Below are 21440 nucleotides of genomic sequence, written 5' to 3'. Positions count from 1 at the left end.
GATGGAAGGTATACGAGAGAAATCCTCAGACACGGATCCCACTGCTGCAGGCCATGGAGGACGTATGTGGCGATGTCACTGCTTGGCACCTTAGCCTTGATGCCGAAAAGGCGTTTGATTCAGTAATTTGGGAATATCTATACTTAACATTACAAAGATTTGGCTTTGATATTAAAATTATCTCATATCTTAAAAAATTATATCACTCCCCTTCAGCCAGAATCAAAATAAACGGTAATCTTTACAAATAAAGAATCTGTGCAATTTTAGATGGGAGAATGACTTTATCAAATATCTGGGAATAAAAATTCCAAAGGATTTATCCAACATTTATGCAACTAACTATTTGCCAATTACCAAAGAGATAAAGACAGACCTGGATAAATGGAGTTTATTATCACTAGACTTACACAATCGAATAGATATAGTTAAAATGAATATTTTGCCGCGATTGCTTTTTCTTTTTCTGTCAATACCAATAGAAATACCTGAAAAGCAATTAACGGAATGGAAGAGAATGCTATCTGGGTTCATATGGAAAGGCCTTAAACCAAGGATCAGATACAAAACTTTGCAACTGTCCAAAGAAAAAGGTGGACTCTCTCTTCCAAATATAGATAACTTTTACAAATCTGCTCAGCTTAGGTACCTGACTTATTGGTGCAACCCATATTATAATGCTAAATGGAAAAGTCTAGAACTAAGCCACTTAGACATCCCCCTGCAAAGCTTGCTAGGAGACAAAAATCTATACACACTGCATAAACAAAACCTAAGTGTCTGGACAAAAACACCCCTAAACATTTGGTTTGCAGAATGTTATAAGAACAAACTGGAAAATCATATCAAAATATTACGATGGGTGGCGCATGATAAGGATTTTAAACCCGCCGAACTGGATGGGCGTTTCAAACAGTGGCTGTGGAAGGGCATCACAACGTACTGTCTCATTTCTGGTAAAGGGAGACTAGACTGTTTTCAAAAACTTAAAGACAACTATGACTTGGAAAACCGAGACTTCTTCAGGTACCTACAAGTGAGAGCTTATTTTAACTGTGATATAAAAACAACAGAGCAAGGTACCTCTGATTTAGTTAACATCTTGATTGATGCATACAAATCTAAGTTAAACCAGAAATTGATTTCCAGAATCTACTCCTGTTTACAGTCTCTCAATGATTATTCCACTCGTTATGTTACAGTTTTTCTCGATCGTTTTGGCCCATTTTTCCATTCACAGTTTACTTTTTCAAAACAGCTCACACAAAGCCCTTAACAGAAGCTGAAATAACCAAAACACTTTATGATGTTTGCAGAATGACACCACTTTCTCAAAACTTGTCACACATCCATCGAAACCAAACTTTTCCATCAAAACCTACAATTTTTTCTCAATTGAACATGTATGTTTTCTCATTTATTTAACAATGGATAACAAAATTGAAACTACAGCTATCAATATCAACTTTTGTTCAACACCCTCATAGTATTGACTATTTTACAACTGACTACATACTACAATTTGGGTTTTGTATTGAGCACTCTAACTTAGTTATATAACTTAGAAATATACTGTCACAGAGTATTTACAGTAAAATCTGAAAATGTGTATACAGTAAAATATTGTAGATCTGTTTTTGTATTGCTGAAGTTCCTGTCAACACCATTGATTTACATTTGTTCTACTGTGTACAAAATGGCAAGATTCTGACAGAAAAATATTTATTGCAGTACTTGTCACATGCACATACTGTAAGCAATCAAAATGACAGGGTTCAATATGCAGTACAACAAAGGTCAATTCTCAAAGAAAGTACTGTAAATGAAACACAATGAAATGAAACCCTGTAAATATGAAAAAAATAAAAATACAGGAAAATTACGCATTGTCGACACGGGCCTGACGATCAGGCCACATGTCCTTGTCCTTGTCCTCCTCCATCCATGCTTGGCGTCAACTTCAAGCTATTGACCTCTTTGATAAGTTGAGGACTGCTTGCTTTGTTTTGCAAAGAGATTTCACACAGGTGCTGATAATTTTTAGAATTGAGAGAGCAGTTCCAATTGGCTGCTACAAAGTGTCTGCAATGTGTTGCCATGGTAAATCAGTTATGTTTTGTGTCTCTTTGTGAGAAGTATGTTAACTGTTTTGAAAAGTGTATTAAAAGTCAAAGAAAATTGTGTGAAAGCAATGAGAAATATTTAACTCATTCGCCAGGGAGGACTCTTGCTGTGCAAAGAAGGTGTGAGCATTAGATAAAGTTGACCCATGATGTGCAAAATGTGTCAAAGCAATCGAGAAAAACTGTAAATCCACCTGGGAAAAAGAGGCAAAAATAACCATTTCAGAAGATGATTGGCTAAACATTTGCAAAACTCAAATGAGCACTTCCAGTTCTGGTCATTGGAGGGAATTTTCCTGGAAGAACATGATTCGTTTTTTTATTACTCCCAAAATTAAAGAACGTCATAAAGGTCACCCAAGTTACGGAAGGTGCTGGAGAGAATGTGGAAATGCCCAAGCGGACCATTTCCACGTCTTTTGGGACTGTCCGATTATACAACCTTACTGGCGGGATGTAGTGGAGAAAATTACAGTTTTTCACAATTGTTTAAACACATTTCCTGATAGACTACCTCACATTCTCAAAACTCTAAACAAAAATTACAAAACTCACACACAAAATGCAAAATCCTACACTTCTCTTGCAAAAGCACACTCTACCCTCAAAACAGTGTTAACTCTTCACTAAATGGTATTTCCTTCTCAAATGCCAAACACATACATCATTTGAGTAGACATTTCTAAGCACTCACTGAACACATGTGCAGAATGGAAGACACTATAGTATGAATGGAAAACACTATATGAATGAATGAATGTCTCAGTAGAATCATGCATTTGTATGTTCAGTGTTACATCTTCAGCTGTTGGATATAATATTTCACCATATAGTATTCTTGGCCTGCTTGGCCAGGGAGAACATCGCCTGCGACGTGGACGAGGTCCTGTGGCCAGCCAGGGATGAAAGGCAGGATGCAGCCTAATACTTGTTCTGTTTCTATTTTCTGTCAAGTTTTCATCCACAGCTTGCTGTGATGTCCAGTGGACTGCACATTTTGAGTCCAAATACTGTAAAATATTATTTGTTGTTACAGTACAGAATTGTGTGTTGTTTTCTATTTGAGTAGCCTATACATAAGAATACTATATGGTGATATATTACATCCAACAGCTGAAGGTGTAACACTGAGGCATTCATATAGTGTTTTCCATTCATACTATAGTGTCTTCCATTCTGCACATCAGTGTTCAGTGGGTGCTTAGCAATGTCTACTCAAATGATGTATGTGTTTGGCGTTTGAGAAGGAAATACCATTTAGTGAAGAGTTAACACTGTTTTGAAGGTAGAGTGTGCTTTTGCAAGAGAAGTGTAGGATTTTGCATTTTGTGTGTGAGTTTTGCAATTTTTGTTTAGAGTTTTGAGAAAGTGAGGTAGTCAATCAGGAAATGTGTTTAAACAATTGTGAAAAACTGTAAGATGTAGGGACAGATATACACCAGCATGGTCTGAAATATCTTTGACCCCTATTTTGCAGTTTGAGATTCTATGTCTCTCTGAGTGAAACATAAAAAAGTAGTCGATTCTTGAATGAACATTATGGGGATGGGAGAAAAATGTAAATTGACTGAGCAGACATCAAGCTCCAAGGAGTTCACCTGAAGATGAGTCCTTCTGTCAGTCTGCTCCTGCTGCTCCTGCTCGGCCTCTCTCAGGCTCAACCTTTCCAGGAGGATGAAGGTTCAGGTGCAGAGATGGCAGAAGATGAAGAAACGGAAGTGGACATGACCACCCAGATTCTGACCACCAATAACGCCCAAAATTTTCTGCTGGAAGGAGACCTGGTGGCTCCCGTCACCAGGAACGCCATGAAGTGCTGGTACAACAGCTGTCTGTGGAAAAAAGCCTCCAATGGCAAAGTGGAGATCGCCTACACCATCAGTTCTCAGTTCTCCGGGTATGAGAGGCAGACGATCGAGGGCGCCATGAGGGCCTTCAGCCGCACCTGCATCCGCTTCACCCCTCGCAGGAACCAGAACGACTACATCAGCATTGTGAACAAAGGCGGATGCTACTCCGTCCTGGGCAGACAGGGAGGCCGGCAGGAGCTCTCTCTCAACAGGGCCGGCTGCATCTACAGTGGCATCATCCAGCATGAGCTCAACCACGCTCTGGGCTTCCAGCACGAGCAGACCAGGAGCGACCGCGACAGCTACGTCAGGATCAACTGGCAGAACATCATCCAGCAGAACGCCTACAACTTCCACAAGCATGACACGAACAACCTGAACACGACCTATGATTACTCCTCCATCATGCACTATGGAAGGTTCGCCTTCTCCGTGGGCCGGGGGAGGGAGACCATCACCCCCATTGGAAACCCCAACGCCCGGATCGGCCAGAGGAACGGTCTGTCCCGCTGGGACACCAGCAGGATCAACATGCTCTACGGCTGTTAGCAACAACGTCAGATGAATAATGATGTATGAAATGCTCAGATAACAGAATGTGATCCCGCGTGACCAAAACATTTGAAATAAAAGCAATGCAAAATAAGGGCTAGCTGTTCTTCTTCTTTTTTTTCTGCAGAAGTGTATTCAAAATTTTTGCTTTTCAATGATATTTGAGGGTTTTTTCACAGGAAAAAGTGAAAAACGTAAAGAGTCTTTGCAAACTGAGACTTGATTTCTAATCTAAAGTAACCTGCAAGTGGTATCTTAATGAACCAGGGGCGGATATACAGAGGGGAATTAATTTTAATGCTACTCTGACTATTCTGTTCAAAAGTTCCCCAATGCATTGAGGTAAGGCATGAAAGTATTATTATTATTTTAACAATAAAAGATCATCTTTGGCCCCTAAAATGCTGAGTTATGCCCCCCCCCCCCCCGCATGCTTGTCTGTCGCAACCTGTCTGTGACGGACCGCCATCTTGGAGCGGTCATCCTACCCATCCCATACGGCCACTTAACTTGATTAAAGGCACGCAGTGCATCTAAAAAAATAATAACTGATTCTTTAATATGTTCTGAATACAAAATGTGGCGGTGCAAATTAAAGTACATAAGTCTGTCTGGCATGAAACCTGTTTGGTCAGGAGGAATAATAGAACAGATGTGCTTCTTTAATCTATTGGTTTGAAGTCTGCATCTAATGAGGAGAAAGATTGTCTTGATAGGGAAGGCAGTCCCAGGTTTTTCATAAAAAACGTTCCATATTCTTTGGATCAGAACCTGCCTGTGACTGATGGACATGTTCACAAAAATGAGCAAAACATTCATGAATATTTCCAGGATCAGTCAGGGGAGATCCAACACTCTTCTTGATTGAATGTATCGACCTGGATGCCTGGGATTGTCTTAGTTGGCGCCCAAGTAATCTTTGGGGTTTATCCCCAAACTCAAAATAGTTTTGTCTTACTTGAACCAGCAAAGTGAAACATTTTTGGATAGTATAGAGTTATACTCATATTTTAATGCCGTCATATTTTTCAGTACTTCAGACCAGTTTTATGTAATTCCTCTAAATTTGATAATTGATGACCTATTTCAGTTAACCTAGCCTTAGATTTTCTAAGTTTCTTAGTATTTATATAAAAATCTATTTTACTTGATAAGTAAGAGCAGAATTCCTTTTCTTTCAGTTAAGCATTATTTAGCTGACAATGAATTTATCCATGTTTATGATTCCGTTTAAGCTTTAACGTGACTGGGGATTGATCTGAAATTAGAATATTATGATATTTGCATTCTGTGACTTGTGACGACAATTTAGAATCCAGTATAAAATAATTAAACCTCAAATAAGATTTATGGACGGCTGAGAAATACGAAAAATCTCTTGCTGTGGGATTAAGGAGCCTCCAGACGTCTGTCATATTATAGGACTGTATTAGACTATTACTGTAATAGTGATACTGCTCTTTGATACATTCATTTGAGAGTGTTGCGGATCAAGGATTGAATCCAGAACGCAATTAAAGTCTCTTCCTAGGATTATATTTGTGTTGTACATATTAAATAAAGTATTGAAAAGGTTCTGAAAGAAAATGGGGTCATCAAAATCAAAATAAATGTATCAGCGGGAGCGGGGGTTTACTCCACCCGCGTTCCCGCGTCAGCCTGGGGTGGTCATGGTGCCCGGGTCCGGGCGTGGGCTCGCCGTGCTGCCTGGGAGGGGGGCTGCCTGGTGGTGCTGGACCCCCCGGGGAGTGGGAAATGCTGAGAGAATGAGTGTCCATGTCTTTGTCGGTGAGTGTGGGTATGAAGGGGTCCTGCGATGGAAGATGCACAAAAGTTGGGGCCTCCATCAGCAGGACAGAAAAAATATTATTGTGGGCATGCCAAGTAGTGGCATAACCATATTGCAATCGTCCAGAATGGCCCAAAGGGCAATGTTGCTAGCATTTTGCTAGCAAGCTAAAGTCGCAAAAGTCCCACTACGCACCAGGTGTACAGCATAACCCCTCTCTGATGTGGAAAAAAAAATCCCCCAAAAATAAAACACAGCCGGAAAAACCTGAGAAATGAAGGCAATATATTAGTATACAGAAAAGGTTTCCCTTTTCTTCTTATTAGGGCCCTAGCACTGACAGTGCAAAGGCCCTATTGTATCTGTAAGAATTGTTATTAGGGCCCGAGCACCTTCAGTGCGAAGGCCCTATTGTATTTGCAGGAATTTTTATTATTATTTTCCTGACAAAGTGAAGGCCTTTTTGCCCCCCTTAACATGCCCAAAAAGTCACCAAATTTTGCACCTTAGTCAGGCCTGGCGAAAAATTTGATATTTAATGGTTTGCATTAATGGGCGTGGCAAAATGGCTCAACAGCGCCCCCTTGAAAACTTTGTGCCTCAAGCCCCACGATACGGTTTGACGTACATGCACGAAAATCGGTACACACCTGTATCATGGGACAACTTAAACAAAAGTCTCTTGGGGTAATGCCCGAAACCGAACAGGATGTCGGCCATTTTGAATTAGTCGTGTCATTTTGGCGAAATTTATGCCATTCCTTCGAAAGGTAATTCAGCCCGAACCGTAACGTGCCCCCAAGTGTGTTATACATCAAAATGTGCGTCTCCATCCTGCGACAACACGCATTACTTTTCTCTTTCAAAAGCGTTACCGTGGCGACGCTAGACGCCAAAAAGCGCGCCCACCCTTCATCTGATTGGTTCGACAGAAAAAACTTTGTGCCTCAAGCCCCATAATACGGTTTGACGTACATGAACGAAAATCGGTACACACCTGTATCATGTCGCAACTAAAATAAAAGTCTCCTGGCGCCATGGCCGAAACCAAACAGGAAGTCGGCCATTTTGAACATTCTGAATTAATTGCGTAATTTTGGAGCAATATATGCCATTCCTTCGAGAGTTAATTCAGCCCGAACCGTATCGTGAACCCAGATGTGTTATACATCAAAATGTGCGTCTCCATCCTGCGACTACACGCATTACTTTTCTCTTTCAAAAGTGTTACCGTGGCGACGCTAGACGCCAACAAGCGCACCCCCCCTTCATCTGATTGGTCCATATTTGATAGTTCCCCAAAAGGCACCAAATTTGGCATGCAAGCCAGGCCTGGCGATAAATTTGATATTTCATGGTTTGCATTAATGGCCGTGGCAAAATGGCTCAACAGCGCCCCCCGGAAAACTTTGTGCCTCACGCCCCACAATACGGTTTGACGTACATGCACGAAAATCGCTACACACCTGTATCATGGCACAACTTAAAGAAAAGTCTCTTGGAGCCATGGCCGAAACCGAACAGGATGTCGGCCATTTTGAATACATTGTGTCATTTTGGCGAAATTTATGCCATTCCTTCGGCAGTTAATTCAGCCCGAACCGTAACGTGCCCCCAGGTGTGTTATACATCAAAATGTGCGTCTACATCCTGCGACACCACGCATTACTTTTCTCTTTCAAAAGTGTTACCGTGGCGACGCTAGACGCCAAAAGGCGCGCCCCCCCTTCATGTGATTGGTCCATATTTGATAGTTCTCCAAAAGTCACCAAATTTTGCATGCAAGCCAGACTTGGCGATACATTTGATATTTTATGGTTTGCATTAATGGGCGTGGCCTAACGGCTCAACAGCGCCCCCTAGAATACTTTTATTTGCCATAACTTTTGAATGGTTTGACATAGAGAGTTGTGGGTGGTGTCATGGGACTCTGTAATGAGTTCTTAAGCTTCGTTGGCCTTAATTAGCCCCGCCCCTTCTTCTGATTGGTTGTCCCGATTTTCTGCTATAACTTTGGAATGGTTTGACATAGAGAGTCCTGGGTGGTGTCATAAGATTCTGTATGGAGTCCTTGACCTTCATTGGCTTAAATTAGCCCCGCCCCTTCTTCTGATTGGTTGTCCCTTTTTTCTGCTATAACTTTTGAATGGTTTGACATAGGAAGTCGTGGGTGGTGTCATGGGACTCTGTAATGAGTCCTTAAGCTTCGTTGGCCTTAATTAGCCCCGCCCCTTCTTCTGATTGGTTGTGCCGATTTTCTGCTATAACTTTGGAATGGTTTGACATAGGAAGTCGTGGGTGGTGTCATCAGATTCTGTATGGAGTCCTTGACCTTCATTGGCCTGAATTAGCCCCGCCCCTTCTTCTGATTGGTTGTCCCTTTTTTCTGCTATAACTTTTCAATGGTTTGACATAGGAAGTCGTGGGTGGTGTCATTTCTGATACTTATGGGGGCCGGTGGCCGTGAGTGCGAGGGCCCGTTCATTGCTGCTTGCAGCTTTAATTAGGGCCCGAGCACTTGCAGTGCGAAGGCCCTATTGTAATTGCAGGAATTATTCTTCTTCTTCTTATTGTTGTTCTGACAAAAGGAGGGCCTTTTTGCCCCCCTAAACGTGCCCAAAAAGTCACCAAATCTTGCATGCAAGTAAGGCCTGGCGAAAAATTTGATATTTAATGGTTTGCATTAATGGGCGTGGCGAAATGGCTCAACAGCGCCCCCTTGAAAACTTTGTGCCTCAAGCCCCACAATGCGGTTTGTCGTACATGCACGAAAATCGGTACACACCTGTATCACGGCCCAACTTAAAGAAAAGTCTCTGGGCGTCAAGTCGAGAAACCGAACAGGAAGTCGGCCATTTTGAATTAATCGTGTCATTTTGTCGAAATTTATGCCTTCCTTCGGCAGTTAATACGGCCCAAACCGTAACGTGCACCCAGGTGTGTTATACATCAAAATGTGCGTCTCCATCCTCCGACACCATGCATTACTTTTCTCTTTCAAAAGTGTTACCGTGGCGACGCTAGACGCCGAAAAGCGCGCCCACCCTTCATCTGATTGGTTCAGACAGTAAAAACTTTGCGCCTCAAGCCCCACAATACGGTTTGACGTACATGAACGAAAATCGCTACACACCTGTATCATGTCACTACTTAATGAAAAGTCTCTTGGCGCCATGGCCGAAACCGAACAGGAAGTCGGCCATTTTGAACATTCTGAATTAATCGCGTAATTTTGGAGCAATATATGCCATTCCTTCGAGAATTAATACGGCCCGAACCGTATCGTGAACCCAGATATGTTATACATCAAAATGTGCGTCTCCATCCTGCGACTACACGCATTACTTTTCTCTTTCAAAAGTGTTACCGTGGCGACGCTAGACGCCAACAAGCGCACCGCCCCTTCATCTGATTGGTCCATATTTGATAGTTCCCCAAAAGGCACCAAATTTGGCACGCAAGCCAGGCCTGGCGATAAATTTGATATTTCATGGTTTGCATTAATGGGCGTGGCAAAATGGCTCAACAGCACCCCCCGGAAAACTTTGTGCCTCAAGCCCCACAATACGGTTTGACGTACATGCACGAAAATCGCTACACACCTGTATCATGGCACAACTTAAAGAAAAGTCTCTTGGAGCCATGAGCGAAACCGAACAGGAAGTCGGCCATTTTGAAATCTGATTGGTCCATATTTGATAGTTCTCCAAAAGTCACCAAATTTTGCATGCAAGACAGACTTGGCGATAAATTTGATATTTCATGGTTTGCATTAATGGGCGTGGCCTAACGGCTCAACAGCGCCCCCTAGAATACTTTTCTCTGCCATAACTTTTGAATGGTTTGACATAGGAAGTTGTGGGTGGTGTCATGGGACTCTGTAATGAGTCCTTAAGCTTCGTTGGCCTTAATTAGCCCCGCCCCTTCTTCTGATTGGTTGTCCCGATTTTCTGCTATAACTTTGGAATGGTTTGACATAGAGAGTCGTGGCTGGTGTCATCAGATTCTTTATGGAGTCCTTGACCTTCATTGGCCTGAATTAGCCCCGCCCCTTCTTCTGATTGGTTGTCCCTTTTTTCTGCTATAACTTTTTAATGGTTTGACATAGGAAGTCGTGGGTGGTGTCATGGGACTCTGTAATGAGTTCTTAAGCTTCGTTGGCCTTAATTAGCCCCGCCCCTTCTTCTGATTGGTTGTCCCGATTTTCTGCTATAACTTTGGAATGGTTTGACATAGAGAGTCGTGGCTGGTGTCATCAGATTCTTTATGGAGTCCTTGACCTTCATTGGCCTGAATTAGCCCCGCCCCTTCTTCTGATTGTTTGTCCCTATTTTCTGCTATAACTTTTGAATGGTTTGACATAGAGAGTCGTGGGTGGTGTCATCAGACTCTGTATGGAGTCCTTGACCTTCATTGGCCTGAATTAGCCCTGCCCCGTCTTCTGATTGGTTGTTCCTTTTTTCTGCTATAACTTTTGAATGGTTTGACATAGAGAGTCGTGGGTGGTGTCATTTCTGATATGCTTATGGGGGGCGGTGGACGTGAGTGCGAGGGCCCGTTCATCGCTGCTTGCAGCTTTAATTATTATTATTTTTCTGACGAAAGGAGGGCCTTTTTGCCCCCCTAAACGTGCCCAAAAAGTCACCAAATTTTGCACCCAAGCCAGGCCTGGCGAAAAATTTGATATTTAATGGTTTGCATTAATGGGCGTGGTAAAATGGCTCAACAGCGCCCCCTTGAAAACTTTGTGCCTCAAGCCCCACGATACGGTTTGACGTACATGCACGAAAATCAGTACACACCTGTATCATGACGCAACTTAAAGAAAAGTCTCTTGTAGTCATGCCCGAAACCGAACAGGATGTCGGCCATTTTGAATTGGTCGTGTCATTTTGGCGAAATTTATGCCATTCCTTCGGCAGTTAATACGGCCCGAACCGTAACGAGCCCCCAAGTGTGTTATACATCAAAATGTGCGTCTCCATCCTCCGACACCACGCATTACTTTTCTCTCTCAAAAGCGTTACCGTGACGACGCTAGACGCCAAAAAGCGCGCCCACCCTTCATCTGATTGGTTCAGACAGAAAAAACTTTGCGCCTCAAGCCCCATAATACGCTTTGACGTACATGAACGAAAATCGGTACACTTATTTATCATGTCTTTACTTAAAGAAAAGTCTCTTGGCGCCATGGCCGAAGCCGAACAGGAAGTCGGCCATTTTGAACATTCTTAATTAATCGCGTAATTTTGGAGCAATATATGCCATTCCTTCGAGAATTAATACGGCCCGAACCGTATCATGAACCCAGATGTGTTATACATCAAAATGTGCGTCTCCATCCTGCGACTATGCGCATTACTTTTCTCTTTCAAAAGTGTTACCGTGGCGACGCTAGACGCCAACAAGCGCACCCCCCTTCATCTGATTGGTCCATATTTGATAGTTCCCCAAAAGGCACCAAATTTTGCATGCAAGCCAGGCATGGCGATAAATTTGATATTTCATGGTTTGGATTAATGGGCGTGGCAAAATGGCTCAACAGCGCCCCCCGGAAAACTTTGTGCCTCAAGCCCCATAATACGGTTTGACGTACATGCACGAAAATCGCTACACACCTGTATCATGGCACAACTTAAAGAAAAGTCTCTTGGAGCCATGGCCGAAACCGAACAGGAAGTCGGCCATTTTGAAATCTGATTGGTCCATATTTGATAGTTCTCCAAAAGTCACCAAATTTTGCATGCAAGACAGACTTGGCGATAAATTTGATATTTCATGGTTTGCATTAATGGGCGTGGCCTAACGGCTCAACAGCGCCCCCTAGAATACTTTTCTCTGCCATAACTTTTGAATGGTTTGACATAGGAAGTTGTGGGTGGTGTCATGGGATTCTGTAATGAGTCCTTAAGCTTCGTTGGCCTGAAATAGCCCCGCCCCTTCTTCTGATTGGTTGTCCCTTTTTTCTGCTATAACTTTTGAATGGTTTGACATAGGAAGTTGTGGGTGGTGTCATGGGACTCTGTAATGAGTCCTTGACCTTCATTGGCCTGAATTAGCCCCGCCCCTTCTTCTGATTGGTTGTCCCGATTTTCTGCTATAACTTTGGAATGGTTTGACATAGAGAGTCGTGGGTGGTGTCATCAGATTCTGTATGGAGTCCTTGACCTTCATTGGCCTGAATTAGCCCCGCCCCTTCTTCTGATTGGTTGTCCCTTTTTTCTGCTATAACTTTTGAATGGTTTGACTTAGGAAGTCGTGGGTGGTGTCATTTCTTATATGCTTATGGGGGGCGGTGGCCGTGAGTGCGAGGGCCCGTTCATCGCTGCTTGCAGCTTTAATTATTTCTTTCTTTCTTTCTTTCTTTATCCTTCTGACGAAAGGAGGGCCTTTTTTCCCCCTAAACGTGCCCCAAAAGTCACCAAATTTTGCACGAAAGCCAGGCCTGGCGAAAAATGTGATATTTAATGGTTTGCATTAATGGGCGTGGTAAGATGTCTCAACAGCGCCCCCTAGAAAACTTTGTGCCTCAAGCCCCACAATACGCTTTGACGTACTGTACATGCACGAAAATCGGTACACACCTGTATCATGTCGCAACTTAAAGAAAAGTCTCTTGGGGTCATGCCCGAAACCGAACAGGATGTCAGCCATTTTGAATTAATCGTGTCATTTTGGCGAAATTTATGCCATTCCTTCGGCAGTTAATTCAGCCCGAACCGTAACGTGCCCCCAGGTGTGTTATACATCAAAATGTGCGTCTCCATCCTCCGACACCACGCATTACTTTTCTCTTTCAAAAGTGTTACCGTGGCGACGCTAGACGCCAAAAAGCGCGCCCACCCTTCATCTGATTGGTTCAGATAGAATAAACTTTGCGCCTCAAGCCCCATAATACGGTTTGACGTACATGAACGAAAATCGGTACACACCTGTATCATGACGCAACTAAAAGAAAAGTCTCTTGGCTCCATGGCCGAAACCGAACAGGAAGTTGGCCATTTTGAACAGTCTGAATTAATCGCGTAATTTTGGAGCAATATATGCCATTCCTTCGAGAGTTAATTCAGCCCGAACCGTATCGTGAACCCAGATGTGTTATACATCAAAATGTGCGTCTCCATCCTGCGACTACACGCATTACTTTTCTCTTTCAAAAGTGTTACCGTGTCGACGCTAGACGCCAAAAGGGGCGCCCCCCCTTCATCTGAGTGGTCCATATTTGATAGTTCTCCAAAAGACACCAAATTTGGCATGCAAGCCAGGCCTGGCGATACATTTGATATTTAATGGTTTGCATTAATGGGCGTGGCCTAACGGCTCAACAGCGCCCCCTAGAATACTTTTCTCTGCCATAACTCTTGAATGGTTTGACATAGGAAGTCGTGGGTGGTGTCATGGGACTCTGTAATGAGTCCTTAAGCTTTGTTGGCCTTAATTAGCCCTGCCCCTTCTTCTGATTGGTTGTCCCTTTTTTCTGCTATAACTTTTGAATGGTTTGACATAGGAAGTCGTGGGTGGTGTCATCAGATTCTTTATGGAGTCCTTGACCTTCGTTGGCCTTAATTAGCCCCGCCCCTTCTTCTGATTGGTTGTCCCGATTTTCTGCTATAACTTTGCAATGGTTTGACATAGAGAGTCGTGGGTGGTGTCATAAGATTCTTTATGGAGTCCTTGACCTTCGTTGGCCTTAATTAGCCCCGCCCCTTCTTCTGATTAGTTGTCCCGATTTTCTGCTATAACTTCGGAATGGTTTGACATAGAGAGTCGTGGGTGGTAGCCTATCATCAGATTATTTATGGAGTCCTTGACCTTCGTTGGCCTGAATTAGCCCCGCCCCTTCTTCTGATTGGTTGTCCCTTTTTTCTGCTATAAATTTTGAATGGTTTGACATAGGAAGTCGTGGGTGGTGTCATTTCTGATATGCTTATGGGGGGCGGTGGCCGTGAGTGCGAGGGCCCGTTCATCGCTGCTTGCAGCTTTAATTATTATTATTATTAGGAGTGATATTTTCTGTTTAACAGAAACATGGCTACAGGAGGAAGAGTATGTTAGTTTGAATGAATCAACTCTGCCCGGCTACTTTAATCATCATATTCCTAGAAGCACAGGCCGAGGCGGAGGAGTCGCAGCAATTTATAACTCCAGTCCCCAAACAAAAACGGAACCTAAGTGCAATTATAATACATTTGAAAGCCTCACGCTTAGTCTGAAACTCCCGAGCTGGAAATCAGAGAAGCCAGTTGTGTTAGTGGTAGTATATCGGCCCCCTGCTGGTGCTTATCTAGAGTTTCTGTCTGAATTTTCAGATTTCCTATCTGGATTATTGATCAGTCCAGATAAATTCATCATAGTGGGTGACTTTAATATTCATATGGATGTTGAAAGCGATAAATATATATCTTAAATTAGCTTTCAATTCTCTTCTAGAATCAATGGGTATCTCACAAAAAGTGGACAAACTGACACACTGTTTTAATCATACTCTGGATCTCGTTCTCACCTACGGTGTTGAAACTGATGATCTGTTGGTGTCACCTGTAAACTCCCTTTTATCCGACCATTACTTAATAACGTTTGAATTCACTATTGTCGATGTTGAAGTGTAAAATAGGAGGTATTATTTTAGCAGATGTTTGTCTGATGAAGCTATTGCTAAATTTAGGGAGGCCATTGCTCATCTTACGACAGTGGAAAATAGTGAAGTAGTCGAGGCCAGTGACCTGGGTTCTACCTCTGATGTTGATTTCCTTGCTAGTAACACTGCTGATTTGTTGCATTCAGCTTTAGATGAAGTTGCTCCTTTGAAAAGGAGGGTTCTCACCCACAGGAGCTTAACTCCCTGGTATAATTCAGAAATGTTCAAACAAAAAGTGTGTAAAATGGAAAGGAAGTAGTACTCTTGTAAGTCTGTAGACTCTTATCATGAATGGAAAGATATTCTAATAGTATATAAAAAAGCCATTCACAAAGCCAGAACAGCTTATTATTCATCGTTGATAGAGGATAACAAAAGTAACCCACGTTTTCTGTTCAGCACTGTAGCCAGGCTGACAAAGAGTCACAACTCTGTTGAGCCGTGCATTCCTGCAGCTCTCAGTAGTGAGGACTTTATGAGCTTCTTCAACAGTAAAATCACGAGAATTAGAGAAGAAATCAACCAGCCGGTTGTGGGCGTTTCTTCAGCTTTAGCGACTTCCGTAGGCTCTGACTTGTCTCTAGACTGTTTTGATCCTATACACCTCCCTGAGCTGACTTCACTCGTTAATAGAGCTAAGTCAACCACATGTATGTCAGACCCCATCGCGACTCCACTATTCAAAAATGTTTTTTCTCTTATTGGTGCGACAATACTGGACCAAATCAACCTATCCCTAAACTGAGGATATGTACCACAGGTTTTCAAAGTTGCAGTAATTAAACATGTACTTAAAAAACCTTCTCTCGACCCAGACACCTTAGCTAATTATAGACCCATTTCCAACCTTCCATTTGTATCTAAAATTCTAGAAAAGGCAGTTTCAAGCCAGTTATGTGACTATTTGTATAGAAATGATCTGTTTGAAGTTTTTCAGAAAGGGTTCAGAATGCATCATAGCACAGAGACAGCACTGGTTCGAGTCACGAATGACCTTCTTATGGCCTCAGATAAGGGATTAGTGTCCATACTGGTTCTACTGGACCTCAGATAAGGGATTAGTGTCCATACTGGTTCTACTGGACCTCAGATAAGGGATTAGTGTCCCTACTGGTTCTACTGGACCTCAGATAAGGGATTAGTGTCCATACTGGTTCTACTGGACCTCAGATAAGGGATTAGTGTCCATACTGGTTCTACTGGACCTCAGATAAGGGATTAGTGGCCATACTGGTTCTACTGGACCTCAGTGCTGCTTTTGACACTGTAGATCATGGCATTTTACTGCACAGGTTAGAGCATGTTGTTGGGATTAAAGGGACAGATCTACATTGGTTTAAATCATATCTATCTGACAGGTTCCAGTTTGTTCATGTACATGAGGTTTCTTCAGAACAGTCAAGGGTCTGTTATGGTGTTCCGCAGGGTTCAGTGCTAGGGCCAATCTTGTTCAGTTTATACATGCAGCCGTTGGGAAGTATAATCCAGAATCACGGCATACACTTTCATTGTTATGCTGATTTTATCTTCTAGACTAGATTACTGTAATGTGTTATTAGCAGGATGTCCAAGTAATTTGCTGAATAAGCTCCAGCTGATCCAGAATGCAGCAGCACGAGTGCTGACAGGAATCAGCAGGAGAGACCACGTCTCTCCAGTGTTAGCGTCGCTCCATTGGCTACCTGTAAAATTCAGAATCCAATTTAAAATTGTATTACTTGCATATAAAGCCCAAAACGGCTTAGCTCCGCATTATTTACTTTTTTCTTTTTAAAAATTATATTTGAATATAGAAAATAAAGCCTTTTTTACTGCAGATTCTCTCACTATCCTTATTTTACTATTGATCTCGTTGTACAGTTTATAATTTGAGACATTACCTTACTTTGAGAAAACCCAGAAGAGAAAACTGTTGTGTAACAAGTTTTATTAGACAATTTAAAAGTATTTCCAAGTGAGTAAAACCACACAAGTACAAAACTATTTACACATATGCACGATATGAGCAAAACCCACATAACCGAGCATTAATTTCAAAGTGAGTAAAACCACACAAGTACAAAACTATTTACATATATACACGATATCACGTACATTATTTGGATAAACTGAGCACAGGTTGGGGATCTTAACGGTAACTTTTAAACCTGAAAAAATATTAAAACTTAATAAAGTGCCATATTAACAGCGCTACAGCTGAAGTTAAAACAGCTTTTAGCTCTGGGCTTCCTGATCAGGCTAGGGATGAAAACGAGGGGGAGTAGGAGAATTGGGACAGGCACCTGGGCCAAGTGCCCTAGATTTCAAGTGCCCTAAAATCTCCCCCTTCTTTTTTAGGGGTTAGGGAAGAAAAGAAGGGCGAGTGGAGAAAAGAAGGGAAGAAGTGAAGTTGAATTGGGATTGGGCATAGTCTCAAACATAGCTTGGTGGTATGCTGCTATAGGCCTATGCTGCAGGGGGGCACCAACATGATCCGCTGGGCGGTGCCCTATTTATTATAAATATCTCCTAGCTATCGTTTTTGTCCCTCGCCCCTGTAGTTTCTTGTGCCGGCCCCCTTTTTTCTCTTTTGTGCATGTTTGTAGGCCGGAGCCTGCGGTCCCAGACCCCCCCCCCCCCCCCCCGGTCATCCCGCTGCTGCTTCCTCCTGCCTGCTGTGTGCTGTTGACGTCCCCGACCCCCCAGTCTGGCCCTCGGCAGGAGGGTCCCCCCTTATGATCCAGGTCCTGGTCCAGGTTTCTACCCCCTTATGATCCAGGTCCTGGTCCAGCTTTCTTCCCTCCTAAAGGGGAGTTTTTCTTGCCACTGTTCGGCAGCACGGTGGATTAGTGGTTAGCACTGTTGCCTCACAGCAAGAAGGTCCCCGGTTCGACTCCAGGGCCAGCAGGGGCCTTTCTGTGTGGAGTCCTCCCACAGTCCAAAAACATGCATAATAGGTTAATTGGTGATTCTAAATTGCCCGTAGGTGTGAGTGTGAGTGTGCAGGGTTTGTGTGTTTATATGTGGCCCTGCAATGGACTGGTGGCCTGTCCTCTCACCTGTATTGAGCTGGGATAGGCTCCAGCAGACCCCTGTGACCCTGCAAAGGATAAAGCGGGTATAGATAATGGATGGATGGATGTTTGGCTTAAGGATTTTCTCCCACTATGGGAGTTTTTACCTGCCATTGTTTATGTAATAATTGCTCGGGGGTTTATGTTCATGTTCTGGGTCTCTGGAAAGCGTCTAGAGACAACTTTTGTTGTATTAGACGCTATACAAATAAAATTGAATTGAATTGAATTGAATTGGATGAGAGCCAGAAACTCATTTCCTGTGTTTTGCTGATGTGAATGTTCATGTCTCCCAGTATAATTAGTGGAGAGCATCATCAGGAATGTCAGAGAGAATCATGTCCAGTTTAGAGATGAACTCATCTATGTTGTCTCCTGGAGGGCGGTATATGACCAGAATGGAAGCAGTGAAGGACTTAGAGATCTTTACTGCATGATAGTCAAGTGATGAGGAGTTAGCAATGGGACAGATGGAAGTGAAAATCCCCTTTCTGGACATTAGAATGCCTGAACCACCTCGTCGTCCAGCAGAGCGAGGTGCTTGAGTGAATTTTGCATCTACAGATAGAGCAGCTGGTGTAGCTGTGTTTTCTGTCAGGGATAGGACCTGAATGTCTGAGAGATGTAACAATGATACCCTCATACGTGTGTAAATGTTTGGTTATTTATATTTTTTAATATGTTCAGGATGACTCTGTGACTATGATGGGAATACCAGGGGCTCTTTATAGTGTTAGACCCAGGAATGTTGTCACACCTGGGGCGGTGGGCAGAGGTGCCATGCCCCATCAACACTGCTTGCTGCTTTAATTAGGAAATTGAATTCACGCTGCAATCTTTTATGGTATACGTTTTAACCACAAGGGGCCAGTGCAATGTGCAAGATTGACACAGATACAGTCAACATCTCCCACCACAGTTTACAACATAACACAAGAGATTAACAGACAGTGTGTTTCATCGTGTGTGTCTCTCTTTGTATGTGTGTGTGTGTGTCTCTTCACAGGAGCAGCTCCACAGAACTAAACAAAACAAAAAAGCTGTAACTGACTGTAACATTCAGTGCTTTTGTTCAAACTTGCTGATGTTTTACATGCCTGTGGTGGTGGTATGTCTGAGGAGCTAGAACTATTGTGCAACTGTAAGCAAGCACTGCTTGTTTATGTGTTGCTTGAAATCCAGTCTTGAAATGCCTTTGCAAACTGAGGATGAAGGATCGGTCTTTATTTGCATTGTGGTGGGGAACTTTGTTTTCCTTTTTCTCTGTCATGGAGGCTGAGTTATGTAAGAGTGGAGAGTCTTTGCACCGCCTCTTTCTGTTTTTGTTTTTCTCAATGAGCCAGTATCTCCCTGCCTAGGCCTCACAGCCTGTCCATTAGGCCCCTTTCCTGGAAATATAGCCTAGCAGAGGCCACGGAGGGGCAGGTCTGTGAGCTGGGAGAGAAGGAGAGGAAAGAGGTGAGAAAGAAAGAGAGAGAGAGAGAGAGAGAGAGAGAGAGAGAGAGAGAGAGAGAGAGAGAGAGAGAGAGAGAGAGAGAGAGAGAGAGAGAGAGAGAGAGAGAGAGAGAGAGAGAGAGAGAGAGAGGGGTATTCCAGCAAATCACATGATTGTAGTCCCTGCCATCCTGGCCATACAAGAGGCTCGGATGCTTCAAGTGTATTTCACCAGCAGGGTTGGGTTTAGCGCTGCCAGAGCGGCTGGAGGTTGACTTGGTTCTGTGGACTCAAGAGTAAAATGTAGAAATGCAACCACAATATTTTATTGACTGATAGGTCCAATATATAATATTTTCAATACTATTAACTCAACATGCAACATTATGAACAGTGAATGTGGTTACATGTCATTTCTTCAGGTAATTCAGTGGTCATTTGGCTTCACTCCTGACTTCTTTGTCTTTGTACTGTATATTTTTACATTATGTGACTGAAGTTACATCTCTAGAATATGTTTTGCAGAAATAAATCAACAGGTTAGACATGCTGAAACAATACAAAGCATCCTAGTCTGTATTTAAAATATTGTCTCACAACGGATTAACTTTAAACATATTAAATACTGCAATTATAAAAATTGTGCTATTAGTGCTGTTCATTTAGGAAGATGGAGCTGTTATGAAATGTGAAGTTTGAAGCCACATTTTGAGGGGTAACTGAAGTGCTCCTGCGACGTAACCCGGGGCCTCTAACCCTTGGGTTCCTTCCATCTATCAGTCCGTTCTCTCAGAGGAATGGAACAGAGGAGCAGCCAAGATCAGGGATTTTCACTTGATATAGTAAACAGTGGCATTAGTTGTAAACCACATGACATATTCCAGCTCCGCGGTCCAATACTTATTTTGTGAACATTTTTACACATATCTGTCTGTGCTGCCTAAAAATGTCCAACACCAGGAATGCCGCCATCAGGGCCATTCTTGTTTATGTCTTGCATTGTGGCCACTGTGGCCACTTGCCTAACTGGCTGTATAGTTGGCCCACATGTGTCTGGACTGGACTATCTCAAGTCTGCAGCTATATCTTTATCAGCAACTGTGTCTTTCATTGTTTTGATTACCAGTTATTCTCAATGATCTTATGTGTGTCGTACTTGCAGATTATCATGTATTTTACAAGATGCATTGCAAAGCAGTCAGTGCATCAATATCACGTCCAGCAACAGTGCTGTGTCCAATCAAAACCAATTTGGACGGATGACACAATTTTACCCAATCAACTAAAACAGCCTGGAGGATATGATGGATCAGCTAAAGCTGACCCTAACCCTAACCCTAACCCTAACCCAGCTAAAGCCATCGTCCTGTCGTCTCAATGTTTTACCCACAGCTTTCTTCACTAACGTTTCACCCGTTGTGACGTCTGATGTGATTCCAATAGTAAACTCATCCCTTCTGTCAGGTGTTTCCTCCCCAGACCTTGGACACAGCAGTCATCAAACCCCTGTTGAAAGAGAACAATTTGGACAAGGTGCTAAAGCAAAAGTACAGACCCGTCTCAAATCATCTGTTCATCAGTAAGGTTATGGAAAAATCTGTGCTTCAACAGTTAATACCTTCTTAACTCTAACCAGCCGCTTTGACGTCCAGTCTTCATGTTCACCACAGCCCTGAGACTGAGAATGCCCTTGTCCAGGTATTCAGTGACATCCACGTAAATACAGATGTTCTGGTATTATTACAGCTCAGGACAGCATTCCAACCAAACCAAAAGAAGAACATTTAAGAGTCAGCCCACAGTTTCAGCTATTACAACTGATAAGATCTGAAATCTGGGGGTAGTCATGGACTCAGACCTGAATCCTTCAGACACATTAAAACAATTACTATGTTGGCCTTTTATCACCTGAAGAACATCTCCAGGATCAAAGGACTAAAGTCTCAGCAGGATCTTGAAAAACTCATCTATGTGTTTATCTTCAGTTGAATTGATTACTGC

At 42.8% G+C, this 21440-nt stretch overlaps 1 protein-coding gene across 3 annotated transcripts; it reads left to right on the top strand.

Moving 5' to 3' along the window:
- Positions 1 to 1175: 1175 nt before the first annotated feature.
- LOC133456218 (high choriolytic enzyme 2-like) lies at positions 1176 to 4522 on the top strand. Of its 3 annotated transcripts, none has more exons than XM_061734662.1 (2): positions 1176 to 1195; positions 3745 to 4522. In XM_061734662.1, exons 1-2 carry the CDS (start codon positions 1176 to 1178, stop codon positions 4520 to 4522), a joined length of 798 nt encoding a protein of 265 aa, XP_061590646.1. The 3 variants fall into 3 exon arrangements, with proteins under 3 accessions (XP_061590646.1, XP_061590648.1, XP_061590647.1); XM_061734663.1 differs by lacking the exon at positions 1176 to 1195 and having other exon boundaries at positions 3728 to 3803; positions 3834 to 4522; XM_061734664.1 differs by lacking the exon at positions 1176 to 1195 and having other exon boundaries at positions 3722 to 4522.
- The last annotated feature ends 16918 nt before the right edge of the window (positions 4523 to 21440 follow it).

The sequence above is a fragment of the Cololabis saira genome, chromosome 12, assembly GCF_033807715.1.
Source record: "Cololabis saira isolate AMF1-May2022 chromosome 12, fColSai1.1, whole genome shotgun sequence".
NCBI classification, from domain to species: domain Eukaryota; kingdom Metazoa; phylum Chordata; class Actinopteri; order Beloniformes; family Belonidae; genus Cololabis; species Cololabis saira.
Note: the sequence above shows the minus strand (reverse complement) of the source record. Positions and strands in the feature narration are given on the sequence as shown.

Bases quoted from the DNA above. Each gene is read 5' to 3' on its own strand.
- LOC133456218 (XM_061734662.1), top strand. From the start codon at position 1,176: ATGATTATTCCACTCGTTAT. The intron at 1,196-3,744 runs GTTACAGTTTTT...TCCTTCTGTCAG, and splicing joins ATGATTATTCCACTCGTTAT to TCTGCTCCTGCTGCTCCTGC.